Consider the following 23,502-nt stretch of genomic DNA (forward strand, 5'->3'; position numbering starts at 1 on the left):
TTTGGAAGCTTTCAATACAGGGGAAAATCGATGCACTTCCATCAGCATCTGAACTCCCAGAGCCTTGCAGGTTGAGGAGTGAGGCTGAGCAAGAATTGCAGTTTGCTCTGGTTTGTGAAGCTTTAAATGTGTCTCCATCACTCCCTGATCGTGAAAGAGAAAGAGGAGAATTTATCAAGGATAATTCTTTTCAGTCAGAATCATGACCTACTGTAAAAATTTGGAGCTATTTTGTGTTTAAATTAGAGTTCAAACATCCCAGCTGACACAATTCCATAATGCCAGTAATTCCATATGAGTAAAATTCACTCTCTGGTTGTGAAAGGTGCAAGAAAATTTAGCAAGGATAATTCATTTCAGCCACAATCCTCTGCCATGACCTACTGTAAAAATTTAGAAAATTCAGAGCTGTTTAAATGAGAGTTCAAGCATCCCAGCTGACACAAGCAGAAATTCCAAAACAATTCCTGCTCCAACTGGGCACCAAGGACAAATGATCCAAATCTCAGCCCAGGAGCACAAACCCCGTGGGCTGGAGAGAGAAAAACAAGGATGGGACTGCAGGGGCTAAAGCTGGAATGGGACAATGAACTGCAAGGTGCAAATGGAGCAGAACTGATCCCAGGGAGAGACCCCGGGAGCGCTCGTGCATTTTGGGGCCATTTTGGTTCATCTTGGGTGCAGCCCTGGCTGGGCTCTGGTGCTGCCCGAGGTGCATGGAATTGGCTCTGTTCCCACCCTCTCTCCATGGAATTGCTGTGTTCCCTCCATTCCTCCATGGAATTGCTGTGTTCTCACCGTCCCTCCATGGAATTATTTTGTTCCTGTTCTCCCTCCATGGAATTGCTGTGTTCCCATCCTCTCTCCATGGAATTGCTGTGTTCCCGCCCTCTCTCCATGGAATTATTTTGTTCCTGCTCTCCCTCCATGGAATTTCTGTGTTCCCACCATCCCTCCATGGAATTGCTGTGTTCCTGTTCTCCCTCCATGGAATTGCTGTGTTCCCACCCTCTCTCCATGGAATTATTTTGTTCCCACTTTTCCTCCATGGAATTGCTGTGTTCCCACCCATGGAATTGCTGTGTTCCCACCCTCCCTCCATGGAATTTCTGTGTTCCCACCCATGAAATTGCTGTGTTCCCATCATCCCTCCATGGAATTGCTGTGTTCCCGCCCTCCCTCCATGGAATTGCTGTGTTCTCACGGTCCCTCCATGGAATTATTTTGTTCCTGCTCTCCCCTCCATGGAATTATTGTGTTCCCACCCTTCCTCCGTGGAATTGCTGTGTTCCCATCCTCTCTCCATGGAATTATTTTGTTCCTGCTCTTCCTCCATGGAATTGCTGTGTTCCCACCGTCCCTCCATGGAATTGCTGTGTTCCTTCCATTCCTCCATGGAATTGCTGTGTTCTCACCGTCCCTCCATGGAATTATTGTGTTCCCACCCATGGAATTGCTGTTTTCCTGCTCTCCCTCCATGGAATTGCTGTGTTCCCACCCTCTCTCCATGGAATTGCTTTGTTCCTGCTCCCTCCATGGAATTGCTGTGTTCCCATCCTCCCTCCATGGAATTGCTGTGTTCCCACCCTCTCTCCATGGAATTATTTTGTTCCCACTTTTCCTCCATGGAATTGCTGTGTTCCCACCATTCCTCCATGGAATTGCTGTGTTCCCACTGTCTCTCCATGGAATTGCTGTGTTCCCATCCTTCCTCCGTGGAATTGCTGTGTTCCCGCCCTCTCTCCATGGAATTATTTTGTTCCTGCTCCCTCCGTGGAATTGCTGTGTTCCCTCCATTGCTCCATGGAATTATTGTGTTCCCACCATTCCTCCATGGAATTGCTGTGTTCCTGTTCTCCCTCCATGGAATTGCTGTTTTCCCACCCTCTCTCCATGGAATTTCTGTGTTCCCATTGTCCCTCCATGGAATTGCTGTGTTCCCACCCATGCAATTGCTGTTTTCCCATCCTCTCTCCATGGAATTATTTTGTTCCCACATTTCCTCCATGGAATTGCTGTGTTCCCACCGTCCCTCCATGGAATTATTTTGTTCCTGCTCTCCCTCCATGGAATTGCTGTGTTCCTACCCATGGAATTGCTGTGTTCCTGCTCTTCCTCCATGGAATTGCTGTGTTCCCTCCATTGCTCCATGGAATTGCTGTGTTCTCATCCTTCCTCCATGGAATTGCTGTGTTCCCACCCTCTCTCCATGGAATTATTGTGTTCCCACCCATGGAATTGCTGTGTTCCTGCTCTCCCTCCATGGAATTGCTGTGTTCCCACCCTCTCTCCATGGAATTTCTGTGTTCCCACTGTCTCTCCATGGAATTGCTGTGTTCCCACCATCCCTCCATGGAATTATTTTGTTCCTGCTCTCCCTCCATGGAATTGCTGTGTTCCCGCCCTCTCTCCATGGAATTACTTTGTTCCTGCTCCCTCCATGGAATTGCTGTGTTCCCACCCATGGAATTGCTGTGTTCCCTCCATCCCTCCATGGAATTTCTGTGTTCCCGCCCTCTCTCCATGGAATTATTTTGTTCCTGCTCCCTCCATGGAATTGCTGTGTTCCTGTTCTCCCTCCATGGAATTGCTGTGTTCCCACCCTCTCTCCATGGAATTGCTGTGTTCCCACCGTCCCTCCATGGAATTATTTTGTTCCTGCTCCCTCCATGGAATTGCTGTGTTCCCACCCTCTCTCCATGGAATTATTTTGTTCCTGCTCCCTCCATGGAATTGCTGTGTTCCCGCCCTCTCTCCATGGAATTATTTTGTTCCTGCTCCCTCCATGGAATTGCTGTGCTCCTGGCGTGCTCACAGTGATTAGGGGCCCTGTGGAGTTATGGAGGGGGCTCCAATCCCCCAGCCCTCTTCGGAGGGGTGAGTGTTCCGCAGCTTTTCTCCCTGCCTGAGCCAATCTGCACAAATAGGCTTTTAAATTAAGCAGTGATTTGGAATATAAGTGAGTGCATTTAAGCCGCTAAGAGATGGAAAGATCCTAATGGCTGAAATATTTGTCATATCACAAATAAACTGGCTGGATCGGGAGCCACTAATATAACTAATTTTTACCAAATCCTTCACTGCTCTGTGAGAGAAAATGAGGTCAGCACAGGTTGAGGCAACAGCAAATGAGCAGCTGCCAGGAGGCAGCACAGAATACTGATAAAGGACTCTGCAGGAACTGCACTGCCTGCCCACGGAAACTGGAATCACTCTGCTCAAATTAAGATATAGCTGCTTCCAGAGCATCCAGGGCTGGCGTGGAAAGGTGCCAAGGAATCAGAGGCTCCAGTGGATCTGGAATACAAATGCATTCCAAAGGCTCCCCACACCTGAACTCGCCCAGCTTTTATCCCTCTGTGTGATTTGGGCTGGGACAGAGGGCAGGAGGGGGCCCTGGGGCAGCTGATGAGAGTCCCTGGAACTCCCACAGCTCCTCTGGGATATCCCAGCTCCAGGAATTAAACCCTGACTTAATGAGGAGCAAAAGTGAGATGGAGAGGAACTCACAATTCACTTTAACATCAAAAACCAAGCCCAAACCCCACAAAAATTGTGCCAGGATTTGGACTTCTGGATCCAGAATGGATCTGGAATACAAATGCATTCCAAAGGCTCCCCACACCTGGGCTCATCCAGCTTTTATCCCTCTGTGTGATTTGGGCTGGGACAGAGGGCAGGAGGGGGCTCTGGGGCAGCTGATGAGAGTCCCACATTTCCTCTGGGATTTTTCACTTCAGGAATTAAACCCTGACTTAATGAGGAGCAAAAGGAGATGGAGAGGAACTCACAATTCACTTTAACATTAAAAACCAAGCCCAAATCCCACAAAAATTGTGCCAGGAGCAACTCTTGCACTTCTGGATCTGGAATACAAATTCCAAAGGCTCCCCACACCTGGGCTCATCCAGTTTATATCCATCTGTGTGATTTGGACTGGGGCAGCTGATGAGAGTCCCTGGCACTCCCACAGCTCCTCTGGGATTTCCCAGTTCAGGAATTAAACCCTTATTTAATGTGCCATTCATGAGGAGGAAAAGTGAGATAAACTCACCAATTCACTTTAACATCAAAAACCAAGCCCAAATCCCACAAAAATTGTACCAGGACCAACTCTTGCACTTCTGGATCTGGAATGCAAATTCCAAAGGCTCCCCACACCTGGGCTCATCCAGCTTTTATCCCTCTGTGTGTTTTGGATTTGTTATTTGGACTGGGGCGGCTGATGAGAATCCCACAGCTCCTCTGGGATTTCCCACCTCCAAGAATTAAACCCTGACTGAATGTGCCATTCATGAGGAGGAAAAGTGAGATGGAAAGGAACTCACAATTCACTTTAACATTAAAAACCAAGCCCAAAATCCCACAAAAATAGTACCAGGAGCCAGTCTTGTACTTCTGGAGGGTGAGGAACCCAGAGGAGCCCCCAAACTCGCCCGGGCTGTGCCAGCTCAAGGTGCTGATGTGGAGAATGAAACACTTTGGGAAGAAGGAAAATCTCCTGCAGCAGCAGCAGCCTGTGCTCTGAAACTGCCCCAGACATTTGGGACCAGCCGTGGGATGGTTCTAAGGGAAAAACAACAGAATTGTTTGTGTTCTCAAATTTTCTCCCTCCTTTACAGGCATGAGCAGCCTGTCTGGAAAAGAGGAGGATTTTGGTCATAATTTGCCCTTTTCATCCCTAAACCCCAAAAGAGTGAAGAGAGTGCGATTCCATGGGAAACTGAGGCACAGAAGGGGTTCCAAAAGAGTCATAAAAATCCTAAATTGGGATAAGGATCGAGTCCAACCCCTGGCCATGCACAGACACCAGAACAGCCCCAAAAAATCCAAATATCACTGGCATCCTCGGGCTGTGCCCATTCCCTGGGCAGTGCCAGCACCTCTGGGGGAAGAACCTGTCGCTAAAATCCAACCCAAACCTGCCCTGGCTCTGCTCCAAATCTGAACCCAAATCTGTTCCCTCAGGTTCTGGTGCAAGGAAAGAGCCCCAGCATCTCCTCCAGTGTGACCCCACCAAAAACCAGCTCTGAGAGGGAACCAGGGCTGATCTTTACTGCAGGATCACTGGGATCCAACCCTAAATCCCACCAAAAACCAGCTCTGAGAGGGAACCAGGGCTGATCTCTAATGCAGGATCACCGGGATCCAACCCCAAATCCCACCAAAAATCAGCTCTGAGAGGGAACCAAGATTGATCTTTACTGCAGGATCACCGGGATCCAACTCCCACCAAAAATCAGCTGTGAGAGGAGACCAGGGCTGATCTTTACTGCAGGATCAGTGGGATCCAACCCCAAATCCCACCAAAAATCAGCTGTGAGAGGAGACCAGGGTTGATCTTTACTGCAGGATCACCGGGATCCAACCCCAAATCCCACCAAAAATCAGCTGTGAGAGGGAACCAAGGTTGATCTTTACTGCAGGATCACTGGGATCCAACTCCCACCAAAAATCAGCTGTGAGAGGGAACCAAGATTGATCTTTACTGCAGGATCACTGGGATCCAACCCCAAATCCCACCAAAAATCAGCTCTGAGAGGAGACCAGGGTTGATCTTTACTGCAGGATCACTGGGATCCAACCCAAATTCCCACCAAAAACCAGCTGTGAGAGGAGACCAGGGTTGATCTTTACTGCAGGATCACTGGGATCCAACTCCCACCAAAAATCAGCTGTGAGAGGGAACCAAGGTTGATCTTTACTGCAGGATCACTGGGATCCAACCCTAAATCCCACCAAAAATCAGCTGTGAGAGGGAACCAGGGTTGATCTTTACTGCAGGATCACTGGGATCCAACCCCAAATCCCACCAAAAATCAGCTGTGAGAGGAGACCAGGGCTGATCTTTACTGCAGGATCAGTGGGATCCAACCCCAAATCCCACCAAAAATCAGCTGTGAGAGGAGACCAGGGCTGATCTCTAATGCAGGATCACTGGGATCCAACCCCAAATCCCACAAAAATCAGCTGTGAGAGGGAACCAAGGTTGATCTTTACTGCAGGATCACTGGGATCCAACTCCCACCAAAAATCAGCTGTGAGAGGGAACCAAGGTTGATTTTACTGCAGGATCACTGGGATCCAACCCCAAATCCCACGGGAGAGGGGCTCTCCTGGGATCAATCCCCAGCCAGCACTCGGCAGCATCAGCCAATTTCACTAAAATAAGCTTGACACGGATTAACCATGGCAATAATTCCTAAATGGAACAGGAGAGGGGTTCATATTTGATAGCCATTAAATGGTTTAATGAAATAATTATAACCCAGAGCCCCGAGGCCGGCCCCGATCGATAGCCACGAGCTCTGGGGCACAGCCTGAGCCCCGCTCCCAGCAGGCAGAGTGGGGACTGCAGATGTGATCGACACTAAAGCTGCATTAAAACACCGCCATCAAGGGCACTAATAGATTAAGGGCCGCTGTGGCGCTGCAGTGCGCTGGTCAATACCCTTTATTTCCTGCATCAGCCCCAATTTTGCCACCCTCCCTCGCACTGTTAGCGGCAGTCGATGCCTGGTGCTGGCAGAGCTGCATTAATGCAGGCTCACAAAAGCGGCGAGCGCGGCATTATCACTTCACTCACTTTCAAATTACAGCCTAATGCTGTCTGCAGGCAGCTTGCGACGCGTTGGCGCTCGCTGGGCTTGGCGGGGCCCGGCAAACATTTCACGTGGGAGGATGGCAGGGAGGGCTGATGAGTGAAATCAGCCCCGCTGCCCGGGGGAAATCAGGCTGGGAAGAGAGGCGGGCACCGGGGGGAAACCCGCGGGGAGGGGATGGAGGGGATGGGGGAGAGGGGAGGAAGAGCAGGGAGGAGGAGGAGGAGGAGGAGGGTGGTGGTGAGTGCCCGTGTGTGCTGGGAAAGGAGCGGCGGGAATAAAGCCAGGCTTTGTTAGGTACAGGAATGGGAATGGGAATGGGAATGGGAATGGGAATGGGAATGGGAATGGGAATGGGAATAGGAATGGGAATGGGAATAAGAATAAGAATAGGAATGGGAATGGGAATAGGAATAGGAATAGGAATAGGAATGGGAATGGGAATGGGAATGGGAATAGGAATAGGAATGGGAATGGGAATAGGAATAGGAATAGGAATGGGAATGGGAATAGGAATAGGAATGGGAATGGGAATGGGAATGGGAATGGGAATAGGAATGGGAATGGGAATGGGAATGGGAATAGGAATGGGAATAGGAATAGGAATAAATAGGAATGGGAATGGGAATGGGAATAGGAATAAGAATGGGAATGGGAATAGGAATAGGAATGGGAATGGGAATGGGAATGGGAATGGGAATGGGAATGGGAATAGGAATAGGAATGGGAATAGGAATGGGAATAGGAATAGGAATAGGAATAGGAATGGGAATAGGAATAGGAATAAATAGGAATAGGAATAGGAATAGGAATAGGAATAGGAATAGGAATAGGAATAGGAATAGGAATAGGAATAGGAATAGGAATAGGAATAGGAATGGGAATAGGAATAAATAGGAATAGGAATGGGAATGGGAATGGGAATGGGAATGGGAATAGGAATGGGAATAGGAATAGGAATAGGAATAGGAATAGGAATAGGAATAGGAATAGGAATGGGAATGGGAATAGGAATAGGAATAAACCCAGACTTTGTTAGGTACCAGGATTAGAAATAATCCCACACCTTGTTAGGTACAGGATTAGGTAAAACCAATGCCTTGTTAGGTACAGGGTTAGGTACAAACCCAGACTTTTTTAGGTACAGGAATAGGAATAAATCCATTCCTTGTTAGGTGCAGGATTAGGTAAAACCCAGACTTTATTAGGTACCAGGATTAGGAATAAACCCAGACTTTGTTAGGTACACGATAAGGAATAAATCCATTCCTTGTTAGGTACAGGATAAAGAATAAATCCATTCCTAGTTAGAGCAGGATTAGGTAAAACCCAGGCCTTGTTAGGTACAGGATTAGGAATAAACCCACACTTTATTAGGTACCAGGATTAGGAATAAACCCAGAGTTTTTAGGTACAGGATAAGGAATAAATCCATTCCTTGTTAGGTGCAGGATTAGGTAAAATCCATGCTTTGTTAGGTACAAGATTAGGAATAAATCTACACCTTGTTAGGTACAGGATTAAGTATAAACCCAGGTTTTGTTAGGTACCAGGACGAGGTGTAAACCCAAACCTTGTAAAGTACAGGAATAGGAATAAACCCACACCCTCTAAGGTACAGGATCAGGCATAAACACATGATTTGCCCCCAGGTACCAGGATTAGGAATAAACCCAGGCCTTGTAAAGTACAGAAAAATGAATAAACCCACAGCTTGTTAGGTATAGGATTAGGAATAAACACACACCTAGCTAATCCTGGGATTAGCTGCCATGTTGCTGCTTTTAAACGCTGAATAAACCCCAAAAATAAATGGAACATGTGGCAGTGTCCAGAAAAACCCTTTATTTCGGTTATTCTCTGCTGTGGCTCACAAGCAGCCCCAGATTCACTGCCTGGGCTCAAACCCTCTGATCCGGGCTGGTCCCAGGCCCTGCCTGCTCCTGGGGCATCCTGGAAAATGTGGGATTGCAGCTGGACAAACCAGCCCCAGAGTCCTTCAGGGCATGGACAAACAGACAGGAAAGCTCAGGCACTCCTGCCTCAGCTGCATTTTGCCTTTAAATCCCTCCTAAACTGAAAATCCCCAACCACCATTTCAGTCCATGCCCTTCCTTACACCGAGCTCTCACCTCTCCTGAAGGGTTTTTATTTTGTTCATTTTTTTTTTTTTTATGTTTCCTTTTTTTGGGGGATGTTTCCTCATTGTGATCAATGCAAAAATCCCCTAATTCAGTATCATTTTCACTCATTTTTAACCCTTCTGGCCTGGTTCGGGTGCTGTGGTGGCTGCAGGGCCCTGCTGTCCCCTGTGAGCCCCACATACCCCAGATCTGGGCTGTGCTTGTAGGATTTACCCTTGAACCCCACATATCCCAACCCTGTGCTTGTAGGATTTTCTCTGAGCCCCACATATCCCAAACTGTGCTGTTTGTAGGATTTTCCATCTGAGCCCCACATATCCCTGACCTGTGCTGTGTTTGTAGGATTTTCCATCTGAGCCCCACATATCCCAAACCTGTGCTTGTAGGATTTTCTCTGAGCCCCAGATCCCAAAATCTGTGTCTGTAGGATTCACCCTGTGAGCCCCACATATCCCAGATCTGAGCTTGTAGGATTTTCCCTGAGACCCACATATCCCAAACCCATGCTGTGCTGGTAGAATTTTTGCTCTGAACCCCACATATCCCACCCCTGTGTTTGTAGGATTCACCCTGTGAGCCCCACATATCCCAGATCTGTGCTGTCCTTGTAGAATTTACCCTTGAACCCCACATATCCCAAACCTGTGCTTGTAGGATTTTCTCTGAGCCCCACATATCCCAGATCTGTGTTTGTAGGATTTTCCCTCTGAGCCCACATATCCCAAACCCATGCTGTGTTTGTAGGATTTACCCTTGAATCCCACATGTTCCAGCCCTGTCCTTGTAGGATTTTCCCTGAGCTCCCACATATCCTAAACCCATGCTGTCCTTGTAGGATTTACCCTTGAACCCCACACATCCCAAACCTGTGTTTGTAGGATTTACCCTGTGAACCCCACATATCCCAAACTGTGCTGTGTTGTAGGATTCACCCTGTGAGCCCACATATCCCTGAACCTGTTTGTAGGATTTACCTCTGAGCCCCACATATCCCAAACTGTGCTGTGTTTGTAGGATTTTCCTGAGCCCCACATATCCCAGATCTGTGCTGTGTTTGTAGGATTTACCCTGTGAACCCCACATATCCCAGATCTGTGCTTGTAGGATTTTCTCTGAGCCTCACATATCCCAAATCTGTGTCTGTAGGATTTACCCTGTGAGCCCCACATATCCCAACCCTGTGTTGTGCTTGTAGGATTTTTGCTCTGAACCCCACATATCCCAGATCTGTGCTGTTTGTAGGATTTTCCCTGAGCCCCACATATCCTAGATCTGTGCTTGTAGGGTTTTCTCTGAGCCCCACACATCCCAAACCTGTGCTTGTAGGATTTTCTGAGCCCCACATATCCCAGATCTGTGTTTGTAGGATTTACCCTTGAACCCCACATATCCCAAACCTGTGCTTGTAGGGTTTTCCCTGAGCCCCACATATCCCAAACTGTGCTGTGTTTGTAGGATTTTCCCTCTGAGCCCCACATATCCCAAACTGTGCTGTGTCTGTAGGGTTTTCCCTCTGAACCCTCCTCCCCAAGCCCCACCAGGCTGTGGGTTTGAACCAGAGCTCTGACAGCTCCCAGGAACTCCCTTCACCCACCCAATACCCTAAAACAAATACCCTGACCCACTAAATATCCTAAAACAACAAATATCCTCACCCACTAAATATCCTAAAAAAATACCCTAATCCACTAAATACCCTAAAACAAATATCCTAAAACAATAAATACATGACCCACTGAATACCCTAAAACACTAAATATCCTCACCCACTAAATACCCTAAAACAAATACCCTAAATACCCTAAAACAAATATCCTAATCCACTAAATATCCTAAAACAATAAATATATGACCCACTAAATACCCTAAAACACTAAATATACTCACCCACTAAATACCCTAATCCACTAAATACCCTAAAACAAATACCCTGACCCACTAAATACCCTAAAACAATAAATACTCTAATCCACTAAATATCCCAAAACACTAAATATATGACCCACTAAATACCCTAAAATAATAAATACTCTAACCCACTGAATACCCTAAAACACTAAATATCCTCACTCACTAAATATAATACCCTAAAAAAAAATACCCTAATCCACTAAATACCACAAAACAATAAATATATGACCCACTAAATACCCTAAAACACTAAATATCCTCACCCACTAAATACCCTAAAACAAATACCCTGACCCACTAAATACCCTAAAACACTAAATATTTGACCCACTAAATACCCTAAAACAATAAATACTCTAATCCACTAAATACCCCAAAACACTAAATATATGACCCACTAAATACCCTAAAACAATAAATATCCTCACCCACTAAATACCCTAAAACAAATACCCTGACCCACTAAATACCCTAAAACAATACATGACCCACTGAATACCCTAAAACACTAAATATCCTCACCCACTAAATACCCTAAAAAATAAATACCCTCACCCACTAAATACCCTAAAACAATAAATACTCTGACTCACTAAATACCTTAAAACAATAAATACATGACCCACTGAATACCCTAAAACACTAAATATCCTCACCCACTAAATACCCTAAAACAAATCTAACAAATATCCTATCCACTGAATACCCTAAAACAATAAATATATGACCCACTAAATACCCTAAACCACCACCACTTTCCAAACCCAGTTTTGTGGCCCTCAAGGCATCAAAAACCTCGCACACAATATACGGCAGGTGCTGCTCTGGCTTCTATTAACAACCATTAATTATTTGGGGTGTTTTAATTCAAACCCAGAGGGACAACCAAAAAAAAAGGACCAGAAAGTGATATCCCAAAAAAAAAAAGGACCCACAAAAGTGATGTCCCAAAAAAAGGGATCTCTGTGATTCCATGGGCAGGTGCTGCTATCTGGTGGCCCAGCACCAGCAGTGCCTACAAATTAAAATTGATTTAAATCCTTCTCAGTTTTGTGTGATTAATTAATTTTTCATTATTCCCTGGTCACTTTTAGGGGGTTCCCAGCTGTCCCGGGCCAAAGTGACCCATGTTGGACTGGGACAGGGGGATTTCTCCAGGGATGAGCACTTGGGGAGATGAGGAAGGACACTGGAATATTCTGAATATTCTGCATGTGTTTGCCTAGGAAAGGCTGGGAAAAGGAATTCCATGATTGCTGTAATTTTTAATAATCCCCAATAAATTTTCATGCCGATTTACCGTGCCCAGGTGCCACCCAGCTCTGGCACAACCCAAAAATAAAAATAAACACTTGGAACTTAATGATCAGTTTGAGGGGAGAATTTCTGAATAATCTCTCTTAAGGCTCCTTTTAATTGGTGTTGCTCTGGGAATTTTCTGATTTTAGCTGCAAATTAATTGCTCCTCCACTGATACTAAATAAACACATTTATACATACAGCAGAGGAGTTTTGCCAAAAAATATTATGTAAAATTTAATAATATTATGTAAAACTTAATATTATTTGCCTAAAATATATCCATAAAATATTATGAAGTGTTTTTTACAATAACTATCATTTTAGTCAAGTATTGTTGAAAATATTATTGAAAGATTCTTCTCTGGCAAGCAAATTCTCCAGCTTCACTCACCTCCGGATCATCCTAGAAGTTGAGATATTTCAGCAAGTAATTCTTTAAAGAAAATCTAATTATCCAGTATTTTTGTATTTTGTTATTTATAGGTTGGACTTGATCTAAAAGGTCTTAATCCTCTTTAAAAATCCACCCAGACCCCAAATATTTAAAAATATTTAAACAGCCCCTGGCTCCAAACCCTTTTTCCCACTGCAATACCCACCTGGATCATGCTCAGTTCAGCACCAATTACCTGCATTTAGGGTTTTCTTTTTTTTCTTTTTATTTCCACAGGTACAAACAAGTGAAGGCAGAGACAGTGTGATGCCCATTAAATAGTTTTTATTCTTTAGGACATGAATTGCATTCCCACTCATTTACAGTACTGTAAAGTGCAATGGTTTTCATCACCTCCCACCTGCGCGCACACTTTCAAGTATTTAAAATGCCCAGAAAACAAAAAAAAATGCGGTTTTTTTTAATTTTTTTTCCTCTCTTTTCTCTCTTTTTTTTTTACAGCAGCTCAGTTATGGAGTTATTAATCTGGCAAAAAACAAACCCAGCTGTGCCTACAGGATTGGGTCCTTCAGTGCCACCCCCGGGCTGGGGGTGTCTCCTCCAACACCAACTGCTCGTGGAATGCATTTCCCTCCTGGGCTCCTTAATCCACCTCCTCGATGGTGGGGCCCGAGGAGGCTCCTCCTGAGGGAGGGGCTCCACCCCCGGGGAAGCCCCCGGGCATCCCCCCGGGCATCCCCCCTGCGCTCTGGTACAGCTTGGTGATGATGGGGTTGCAAACCTTCTCCAGCTCCTTCTGCTGGTGCTCAAACTCCTCCTTCTCGGCCGTCTGCAAGGGAAAAGATTTTCTTAAAACCTTCCAAATTTCCCCAAGACAGGATTTAGAGTGTTTCAGGCTGTTTGCAGCACTGCTGTCCTGCTCGTTTCTGTATATAAATTGCCAGTTTAACAAAACAGAGCTCAGCTGCTTCTGGCTCAGGGGCACAGCCCAAGAGGGAAGCAACACTTCACCTGGATTAGACATTTATAGAATCTGGGCGGGTTTTGGCCCCACTAATCAAATCCGGCCGGGTTTTGGCCCCTCCAATCAATTCCGGGCCGGGGTTTGCCCCCCAATCAAACCGGGCCGGGTTTGGCCCCCTCCAATCCAATCCCGGGCCGGGGGTTTTGGCCCCACCAATCAAATCCGGGCTGGGGTTTTGGCCCCACCAATCAAATCCGGGCCGGGGTTTTGGCCCCTCCAATCAAATCCGGGCCGGGTTTTGGCCCCCACCAATCAAATCCGGGCCGGGTTTTGGCCCCTCCAATCAAATCCGGGCCGGGTTTTGGCCCCTCCAATCAAATCCCGGGCCGGGGGTTTTGGCCCCTCCAATCAAATCCGGGCCGGGGGTTTTGGCCCCTCCAATCAAATCCCGGGCCGGGGGTTTTGGCCCCTCCAATCAAATCCCGGGCCGGGTTTGGCCCCTCCAATCAAATCCGGGCCAGGTTTTGGCCCCTCCAATCAAATCCAGGCCGGGTTTTGGCCCCTCCAATCCGGGCCGGGTTTTGGCCCCCTCCAATCTGGGCTGGGTTTAAACCCCCAATCAAATCCGGGCCGGGTTTTGGCCCCTCCAATCAAATACCGGGCCGGGTTTTGGCCCCTCCAATCAAATCCGGGCCGGGGTTTAGGACCCTCTAAATTTGGGCCAGATTTTGGCCCCACCCAAATCCAAGCCAGGATTTAAGCACCCTAAAATCTGGGAAGGATTTTTTTAGCCCCCCAACCAGGGTCAGGGTTTAAATTCCTGCAGTCTGGGCCATGGCTTTTGCTCCCCCCTAATCCGGACCAGGGTTTAAGCCCCCAAATCTGGGCCATGGTTTAGGCTTCCCCCAAATCCAGGCTGGGGTTTAAGCACCTTGCAAATGTGGGCAGAGTTTAAGCCCCCCTCTAATCTGGGAAAGGGTTTAAACCCCACCCCAATGTGGGAAAATGTTTTAGCCCCCAAATCCGGGCCAGGGTTTAAACCCCGCCCAAATCCGGGCCAGGTTTTGGCCCCAGCACCAAGCCAGGCTTGTATTAGACACAGAATTATTCCTGCTTGGTTTGGCCCAATCTCACACTGCTCCAGAACAACAGAACCAAATCCTGGGAGGCAGCCAGGGAACAGCAGGGCTTGGGAACCCTCAGTGCTGCCCAGCTGTGGTCGCTCAGACATCCAAGGAAGGAACTTGCACCATCAGCAGCCTTTCGACCTCTGGTGGAAACTACGAATGGCTTTGGAATCTGATTCATCACAGCAACCAGGGCTCCTCCTGCAGCCTCAACTGCCCCTGTGGAACCAAACACAGACTCTGACAAACCTGGTTCTTGTCCAGCCAGTTGATGATCTCGTTGCATTTGTCCAGGATTTTCTGCTTGTCATCGTCAGAGATCTTGCCCTGGAGCTTCTCATCCTCCACGGTGGCTTTCATGTTGAAGGCGTAGGACTCGAGGGAGTTCTTGGAGGACACCTTGTCCCTCTGCTTCTCATCCTCTGCCTTGTACTTCTCTGCCTCCTGCACCATCCTCTCGATGTCCTCCTTGCTCAGCCGGCCTGCAGGGAGCACAAATCATCAGTTAGCACTTCATCTTTTAGGGAATGATTTCAAATTCCCAAACATTTCAATGTAAATTTTGAGAGGCAGAAGAACCCCAGAACAAGCCCTCATAATAAATACTATAATTTAAAGCCTCACAGAGATACAAATCAGACTACAGCCAAATCCTGATTAAAACAACTTGCAGAGCTTGACAAACCCATTTTTAAAGCTCTGCCACCCTCAGGACAGCAGATCCTTACCCTTGTCATTGGTGATGGTGATCTTGTTCTCCTTGCCAGTGCTCTTGTCCACAGCAGACACGTTCAGGATGCCGTTGGCATCGATGTCAAAGGTGACCTCGATCTGAGGGACCCCTCTGGGAGCAGGGGGAATGCCAGTCAGCTCAAACTTGCCCAGCAAGTTGTTGTCCTTGGTCATAGCGCGTTCTCCTTCATACACCTACGGACAAAAACCACCAATTATGTCATTAAAGCCATAATGGGTTAATTAACTACTGTCCTGAAGGGATGTGGTCGCTCAGACATCCAAGGAAGGAACTTGCACCAACACCAGCCTTTCGACTTCTGGTGGAAACTACGAATGGCTTTGGAGTCACTTTCATCACAGCAACCAGGGATTCACAAACTGCAGAATTCAACACCTCTGGCCTAAATTATCGAAGTGTTCCCCAGTGGAAGCACTGACAGTGTGCTGTTACCCCAGGGCTCTCTGCTCACCTGGATCAGCACCCCGGGCTGGTTGTCAGAGTAGGTAGTGAAGGTCTGGGTCTGCTTGGTGGGGATGGTGGTGTTGCGCTTGATCAGCACCGTCATGACCCCGCCAGCTGTCTCAATGCCCAGCGACAGCGGGGTCACATCCAGCAGCAGCAGGTCCTGCACGTTCTCTGACTTGTCCCCAGACAGGATGGCAGCCTGCACAGCTGAGGGGAGAGAGAAATGCAGCGTGAAACCCCTGCAAAACACTCCCGATGCACAGGGCTGCATTAAAACCCTGCAAAACACTCCTGATGCACAGGGCTGCATTAAATCCCTGCAAAACACTCCTGATGCACAGGGCTGCATTAAAATCCATGCAAAACACTGCTGGATGCACAGGGCTGCATTAAAACCCTGCAAAACACTCCTGATGCACAGGGCTGCATTAAAACCTGCAAAACACTCCCGATGCACAGGGCTGCATCAAAACCCTGCAAAACACTCCCGATGCACAGGGCTGCATTAGAACCCTGCAAAACACTCCTGATGCACAGGGCTGCATTAAAACCCTGCAAAACACTCCCGATGCACAGGGCTGCATCAAAACCCTGCAAAACACTCCTGATGCACAGGGCTGCATTAGAGCCCTGCAAAACACTCCCGATGCACAGGGCTGCATTAAAACCCTGCAAAACACTCCTGATGCACAGGGCTGCATTAAAATCCATGCAAAACACTCCTGATGCACAGGGCTGCATTAAAACCCTGCAAAACACTCCTGATGCACAGGGCTGCATGAAACCCCTGCAAAACACTGCTGATGCACAGGGCTGCATGAAACCCCTGCAAAACACTCCTGATGCACAGGGCTGCATTAAAATCCATGCAAAACACTGCTGGATGCACAGGGCTGCATTAAAACCTGCAAAATACCCATGAGCTGTGCTGATGCACAGGGCTGCATCAAAATTCATTCAAAACATCCCCTGTGAGCTGTGCTGATGCACAGGGCTGCATTAAAATCCATGCAAAGCATCCCCTGGGAGTTGTGCTGAGGCACAGGGCTGCATTAAATCCTGCAAAACACTCCCTGTGAGCTGTGCTGATAACACAGGGCTGCATTAAAACATCCCCTGGCAATTGTGCTGATAACACAGGGCCCCTGCACAACATCCCATGGAGCTGTGCTGATGCACAGGGCTGCATCAAAATTCATTCAAAACATCCCCTGTGAGCTGTGCTGGTGGCACAGGGCTCGCTCAGACATCCAAGGAAGGTACTTGCACCATCACCAGCCTTTCGACCTCTGGTGGAAACTACGAATGGCTTTGGAATCTGATTCATCATTGCAAGTCCAAGGGGATCTCCCACAGGATTGAGATGGAAACCCAAAAAGGGTCACAGAGTGAGTGATCACTGACCTGCCCCGTACGCCACGGCCTCATCAGGGTTGATGCTCTTGTTGAGCTCCTTGCCGTTGAAGAAGTCCTGCAGCAGCTTCTGGATCTTGGGGATGCGCGTGGAGCCGCCCACCAGCACGATGTCGTGGATCTGCGACTTGTCCAGCTTGGCGTCCCTCAGCGCCTTCTCCACGGGGTCCAGCGTGCCGCGGAACAGGTCGGCGTTGAGCTCCTCGAAGCGAGCCCTGGTGATGGAGGTGTAGAAGTCGATGCCCTCGTAGAGGGAGTCGATCTCGATGCTGGCCTGCGTGGAGGAGGAGAGCGTGCGCTTGGCGCGCTCGCAGGCGGTGCGCAGGCGGCGCACGGCGCGCTTGTTCTCGCTGATGTCCTTCTTGTGCTTGCGCTTGAACTCGGCGATGAAGTGATTCACCATGCGGTTGTCAAAGTCCTCCCCGCCCAGGTGCGTGTCCCCCGCCGTGGATTTCACCTCGAAGATGCCGTCCTCGATGGTCAGGATGGACACGTCGAAGGTGCCGCCGCCCAGGTCGAAGATGAGAACGTTCCTCTCAGCACCGACCTGCGGGAAACAGCGGAAACACTTCCAGTGTTTAATTCCTACTTGAAACTGATACTGCAATTCCTGTAGTGAAACACAGTGACCCTGCGGCAGCGTTAGCGGGCCCAGGATGAGGGAAGAGAATCCTGACTCTGTGTTTCAGAAGGTATACTTACTTTTTTATTATATGTATAATACGCATCATAAAATGTTATTTTAATTATTTTATGATCTATATGGTAAGATCTATAAGACCTTATAGATGAGATTTTATTTTTTAATTTAATTTATTAAATATTTATGATCTATATGGTAAGATCTGTAAGACCTTATAGATGAGATTTTATGTTAAATATTTTTATTTTATATATATGTTAAATATATATTATTTTATGATCTATATGATATTTTATGATCTATAAGGTAAGATCTATAAGACCTTATAGATGAGATTTTATGTTAAATATTTTTATTTTAATATATATTATTTTATGATCTATATGACATTTATATCTATAAGGCCTATAGAGGTATTTTATTTTAAATAAAATATTCTTATTATTTATATATATTATTTTTTCTATGATATTTTATGACCTATAAGGAAGATCTATAAGCCTCATAGATATAATTTTAATAATTTTTTTTTCATATATATTTTATGATATTATATGGTAAGATCTATAAGACCTTATAAGAATTTTATTTTAATAAATTTATTTTATATACTGTTATATATATATTAGATTATATGATATTTTATGATTATAGTAATATCTATAGGCCTTATAGAGATGATTTTTTAAATATTTTTATTTATATATATGTTAATATATTATTTTACTGATTATATGATATTTTATGTTATAAGAGTATAGACCTATAAGATAGATGATTTTTTTAAATGAAATATTTGTAATTTTATATATATATTATTATATGATATTTTATGATCTATAAGGTAATATTTAATTATAAGGAGATTTTATATACATTAACTTTATTTTAAATGTAATATTATTTTATATTATATTGATATATATTACTTTATGATCTATAAGTAAAATGTTTAAGACCTTATAGATGCATTTTATTTTAAATGATATATTAAATTTACACTAAACATAAAAAATTATTCATAAGCTACAGAATGAATGATAATAATCTTGTGTGATTAAGTGCCAGTGTATCATTAGGAAGTGTGCAAAGCGCCAAACCTGCCAGAGTACACTGCTGTATTGGCATTATTAAAAACAACCACGAACCAAGTTCTATCATGTTATTGCACATGAAATTTACTTGACAAATATCTTTAATTCTATTAGATGTATCAAGACTAATAAAATAAATTTTAAAATTATTCCTAATTAAGGAAAGCTCCCCATACCTTCTTGTCCAGCCTGTAATATTAAAACTACACTAAAACAATAAAAAAATTATTTTATCAGAAGGCTAGCAAGGAATGGAATGATAATAAAATCTTGTGGCTGATTAAGTCTGCCCAGCGTAATTCCTATTGAAGTGTGCAAAGCACAGCCCAAACCCTGCCCAGAGTACAGCCCTGCTGTGATTGGCCATTAATTAAAAACAACCACGAGACCAATCAAAGCTGTATCTGTTCCACTGCACAGGAATGAATTACTGTGAGCTAATTACTGCTTACATTTCCTTTCTGAGGCCTCTCAGAAGAAAAGATCTTAGCAAAAGGATTATTCATAAATGTGAGCCCTCCAGCCTGTAATATTAAAACTACACTAAAACAATAAAAAAATTATTTCATCAGAAGGCTAGCAAGGAATGGAATGATAATAAAATCTTGTGGCTGATTAAGTCTGCCCAGTGTAATTCCCATTTGAGTGTGCAAAGCACAGCCCAAACCCTGCCCAGAGCACAGCCCTGCTGTGCTGTTCTGCTCCAAGACAGCTGGGCTGTGATTGGCCATTAATTAAAAACAACCACCAGACCAATCAAAGATGTATCTGTTCCAGTGCACAGCAGCAGATAGGAAATGTAAGCAGTAATTATCTGAGGCCTCTCAGAAGAAAAGATATTAGCAAAAGGATTATTCCTAAATGTGAGCCCTCCATACCTTCTTGTCCAGCCCGTAGGCAATGGCGGCTGCCGTGGGCTCGTTGATGATTCTCAGCACGTTGAGCCCCGCAATGGTTCCGGCATCTTTGGTGGCCTGGCGCTGCGAGTCGTTGAAATAGGCTGGGACAGTGACGACAGCATTGGTGACAGTCTGCAAACACAGCAAACAGCTCAGAGTCAGCCTGCAAACCCTCACACAGCTTCTCATCACATCCCACCGCAGCCCCAGGCTCACCTTGCCCAGATAGGCCTCTGCAATTTCCTTCATTTTGGTTAAAACCATGGAGGAGATTTCCTCGGGGTAGAAACTCTTGGTCTCGCCTTTGTACTCCACCTGCACCTTGGGCCTGCCAGCGTCGTTCACCACGGTGAAGGGCCAGTGCTTCATGTCAGACTGCACCACTGAGTCATCGAACCTGCGCCCGATCAACCGCTTGGCATCTGGAAAACAACATTTCAATAGGTTAATAACGGTCATTTTTCATTAAAAACCTAAAATTCGTACTAAAACGCACAAAATCCTAACCACCATCCTTAACATTATTACTGCCCTGTTAAGAGTCAGATACAAACACTAAATTTCCTTTCTTTTATATGCATAAATGCGGTGCTATCACTTCTAAAATATTGAAAATGCTGAGCCATAAACCAAGTTAAAAAAACTGGTTAAGATTACCCAAGACTAACTACCCTGAAAAAATAAATTCTGGCTTGTTATATCACAACTTTATTCAGGTTAGAAGTAATTTAAGCCTACAGCTTCAATGAGAAAAAGCTTTAACCTCACTTTGTAATTCACTAAAAATATGAAATTTTTTTCCACGTTGAAAAAACTGGTTAAGATCACCCAAGACTAACTACCCCTGAAAAACCTACTATAGAGCAAATATTTTCCCTATCTCTAATAAATTTTATCTCCTAATATCACAACTTTATTCACGTTAGAAGCAATTTAAGTACACAGCTTCAATGAGTAAACGCTTTAACCTCACTTTGTAATTCACTAAAAATATGAAATTCTTTTCCATGTTGAAAAAACTGGTTAAGATTACTTAAGACTAACTACCCTGAAAAACCTACTACAGAGCAAATATTATCCCCAATTCTAAAAAATTCTGGCTTGTTATATCACAACTTTATCCAGGTTAGAAGTAATTTAAGCCTACAGCTTCAATGAGAAAAAGCTTTAACCTCACTTTGTAATTCACTAAAAATATGAAATTTTTTTCAAGTTGAAAAACTGGTTAAGATTACCCAAGACTGACTACCCTGAAAAACCTACAGAGCAAATATTTTCCCTATCTCTAATAAATTTTATCTCATAATATCACAACTTTATTCAGGTTAGAAGTAATTTAAGTATACAGCTTCAATGAGAAAAGGCTTTAACCTCACTTTGTAATTCACTAAAAATATGAAATTCTTTTCCATGTTGAAAAAACTGGTTAAGATTACCCAAGACTGACTACCCTGAAAAACCTACTACAGAGCAAATATTATCCCTACCTCTAATAAATTCTGGCTTGTTGTATCACAACTTTATTCAGGTTAGAAGTAATGTAAGTATACAGCTTCAATGAGAAAAAGCTTTAACCTCACTTTGTAATTCACTAAAAATATGAAATTCTTTTCCATGTTGAAAAAACTGGTTAAGATTACCCAAGACTACCCTGAAAAACCTACTATAGAGCAAATATTTTCCCTATCTCAAATAAATTTTATCTTCTAATATCACAACTTTATTCAGGTTATAAGTAATTTAAGTATACAGCTTCAATGAGAAAAGGCTTTAACCTCACTTTGTAATTCACTAAAAATATGAAATTTTTTTCCTTTTTTTTCTTTTTTTTTTTTTTTTTAGGAAAAAATTTTTTTTTATTACTAAATAATGTGCCAATGCCACAGGCTCACCAAAGACTGTGTTGGTTGGGTTCATGGCCACCTGGTTCTTGGCAGCATCCCCGATGAGCCTCTCTGTGTCTGTGAAGGCCACGTAGCTCGGCGTGGTGCGGTTGCCCTGGTCGTTGGCAATGATTTCCACCTTGCCATGCTGGAACACGCCAACACAGGAATAGGTGGTGCCAAGATCGATCCCGACAGCTGGTCCCTTCGACATCTTGTCTGAAAAAACAGGAAAAATAAGATTAATCTATGGAAAAGTCATGATGTAGCTTGATGAGAGAAACTGTGGCTTTTTTTTTTTTTTAATGCTGAAGGGCAAAAAACTGTATTTTTTTTTAATGTTTAAGGGCAGGGTAGATGGGGCTGAAATAAAAGGAAAAATAAGAATATTTTAGTTAAAAGCGAAGCTGATATAGCTTGCATAGAAAAATTGTGGAATTTTTTTTTTAATGTTAAAGGGAAGGCTGGTGGGGCTGGGAGCAGCCTGTTTGAGTTGATTGTGTCCCATTTTAATGGATGTAACCGGATCCGTTCCCGCCTGACCCGGAATTCCAGCCCCGTTATCCCACGTGGGCCCAGCCCCGCACCCCGCTGCACTCCCCGCCTCCGCCGCTTGGCGTCCCCCGCACCACGTGGCGAGAAACTCCAACTCCCAGCGTGCCCCGCGCCGCCCGCGCAACGTGACGCCAGCAGCGGGGCGTGTCCAAAGGATGCCGGGAAATGGAGTCCCCGGCGGGCGGGCCGCGTGCGCCAGCACAGCCGCAGCCCCGTGCGGCACCGACCCCCCCGCCTTGGAGCCGTCCCCTCCGGATCCCACACGCGGCCGTTCGCCACCCCCGGGCACTGCAGCACCCGCTGGGCCCCGGCACCGCCCCAGGCCGCCCCCCAGCGAGGTAAGACGGGCGCTGCGGCTCCCCAAGCCCTGCCTCTTCTCCCCTCCCCCGTCTCAGCAGGATCTAAAAGGAGCGGGGAGGGGGAGGGAAAGAAAGCGGAGATCCCGCTCCTCCCCCTCCCGCGGCAGACCGCATTAAAATAACCGGGATTAAAAAAAAAAAAAAAATGCACCCCAGCGGCCCAAAATAGGTCAGTAGTCGCTATTCCCTCCCTATCCCCGCAGCACAACGGTTCCTGAGGCCACAAAATCACCCGGGAGGGCCCTGCGCCTTTTCCAGGCCACCCCAAAGCTGCCCCCAGCACCCGCCCTACGCCATCCCAAGGCAGCCGCGGCCCAGCCCGCCCCTCCCGTGCCGCGTGGTGTTCCCCCAGCCCCGTTACCCGCAGTCCGGCCCGGTCTCTCGTTCACACACTGGGCAACCTCTCAGCTCAGCTCCGGCTCGCTCAATGCCCCGCGACCGCCGCGCCGCCTTTTTATACCCGCCCAGAACCTTCCAGAAGGCCACGCCTCCCTTGCACAGCTCTGACCAATCAGCGCGCGGATCCCGCCCCTCTTCCCGTCAGTGATTGGTCCGTGCCGTGCGTGACGCGCGCCGGAAGGGGGCGTTGCGCGCCGGCCGGCCCCGCGTTCTCGAACCTTCATGCGCTTTCCCCGCGCCCCCCCAAACCCCGCGGTGGGCGCGCCTTTCCTCGCGCTTTGACCAATCAGAGTCCGCATTGCTGGTGACGACACCAGGGGAGGGCGTGGCGCGGGGAGCTGGCGGGCTTTTCAGCCAATCGCCGAGTAGCGCGCCAGGCCTTTATTTGCATATTTCGCAATGGGGCGGGATGGGCCAATCGGCGCGCGGGAATGGCGGATGATTTGCATAGAGCGCGGCGGGGAAGGAGAGCGGCGGGGAAGGGGTAGCGTAAGATGGCGGCGCCATGCGGGGCGAGCCTGGGCGCTGCCCCGGGGATCCCCCCGTGCCCGCCGGGATCGCTCCTTCCCCTCAGGAACGGCGGCGTTCCCCGATCTCACACCCACAGCCGTT

The 23,502-nt window shown here is 46.3% G+C and overlaps 1 protein-coding gene and 3 non-coding genes across 4 annotated transcripts; all 4 read right to left on the minus strand.

The window, feature by feature from the left end:
- Window positions 1-12,657: 12,657 nt before the first annotated feature.
- On the minus strand, window positions 12,658-22,988 carry HSPA8 (heat shock protein family A (Hsp70) member 8). The gene is made up of 9 exons (XM_064732275.1): window positions 22,853-22,988; window positions 21,587-21,796; window positions 19,911-20,116; window positions 19,674-19,826; window positions 17,050-17,605; window positions 15,650-15,852; window positions 15,173-15,371; window positions 14,694-14,926; window positions 12,658-13,182 (listed from the first exon to the last, which is right to left on the minus strand). Exons 2-9 carry the CDS (start codon window positions 21,789-21,791, stop codon window positions 12,997-12,999), a joined length of 1,941 nt encoding a protein of 646 aa, XP_064588345.1. The 5' UTR covers window positions 21,792-21,796; window positions 22,853-22,988; the 3' UTR covers window positions 12,658-12,996.
- On the minus strand, window positions 14,537-14,633 carry LOC135457567 (small nucleolar RNA SNORD14). Its single transcript, XR_010442749.1, has one exon. It is a non-coding gene; the product is annotated as a small nucleolar RNA SNORD14 (small nucleolar RNA).
- On the minus strand, window positions 15,446-15,542 carry LOC135457569 (small nucleolar RNA SNORD14). Its single transcript, XR_010442751.1, has one exon. It is a non-coding gene; the product is annotated as a small nucleolar RNA SNORD14 (small nucleolar RNA).
- Window positions 16,884-16,980, minus strand: LOC135457568 (small nucleolar RNA SNORD14). Its single transcript, XR_010442750.1, has one exon. It is a non-coding gene; the product is annotated as a small nucleolar RNA SNORD14 (small nucleolar RNA).
- Window positions 22,989-23,502: the final 514 nt, after the last annotated feature.

This window comes from Zonotrichia leucophrys, chromosome 24 (assembly GCF_028769735.1).
Source record: "Zonotrichia leucophrys gambelii isolate GWCS_2022_RI chromosome 24, RI_Zleu_2.0, whole genome shotgun sequence".
NCBI lineage: Eukaryota > Metazoa > Chordata > Aves > Passeriformes > Passerellidae > Zonotrichia > Zonotrichia leucophrys.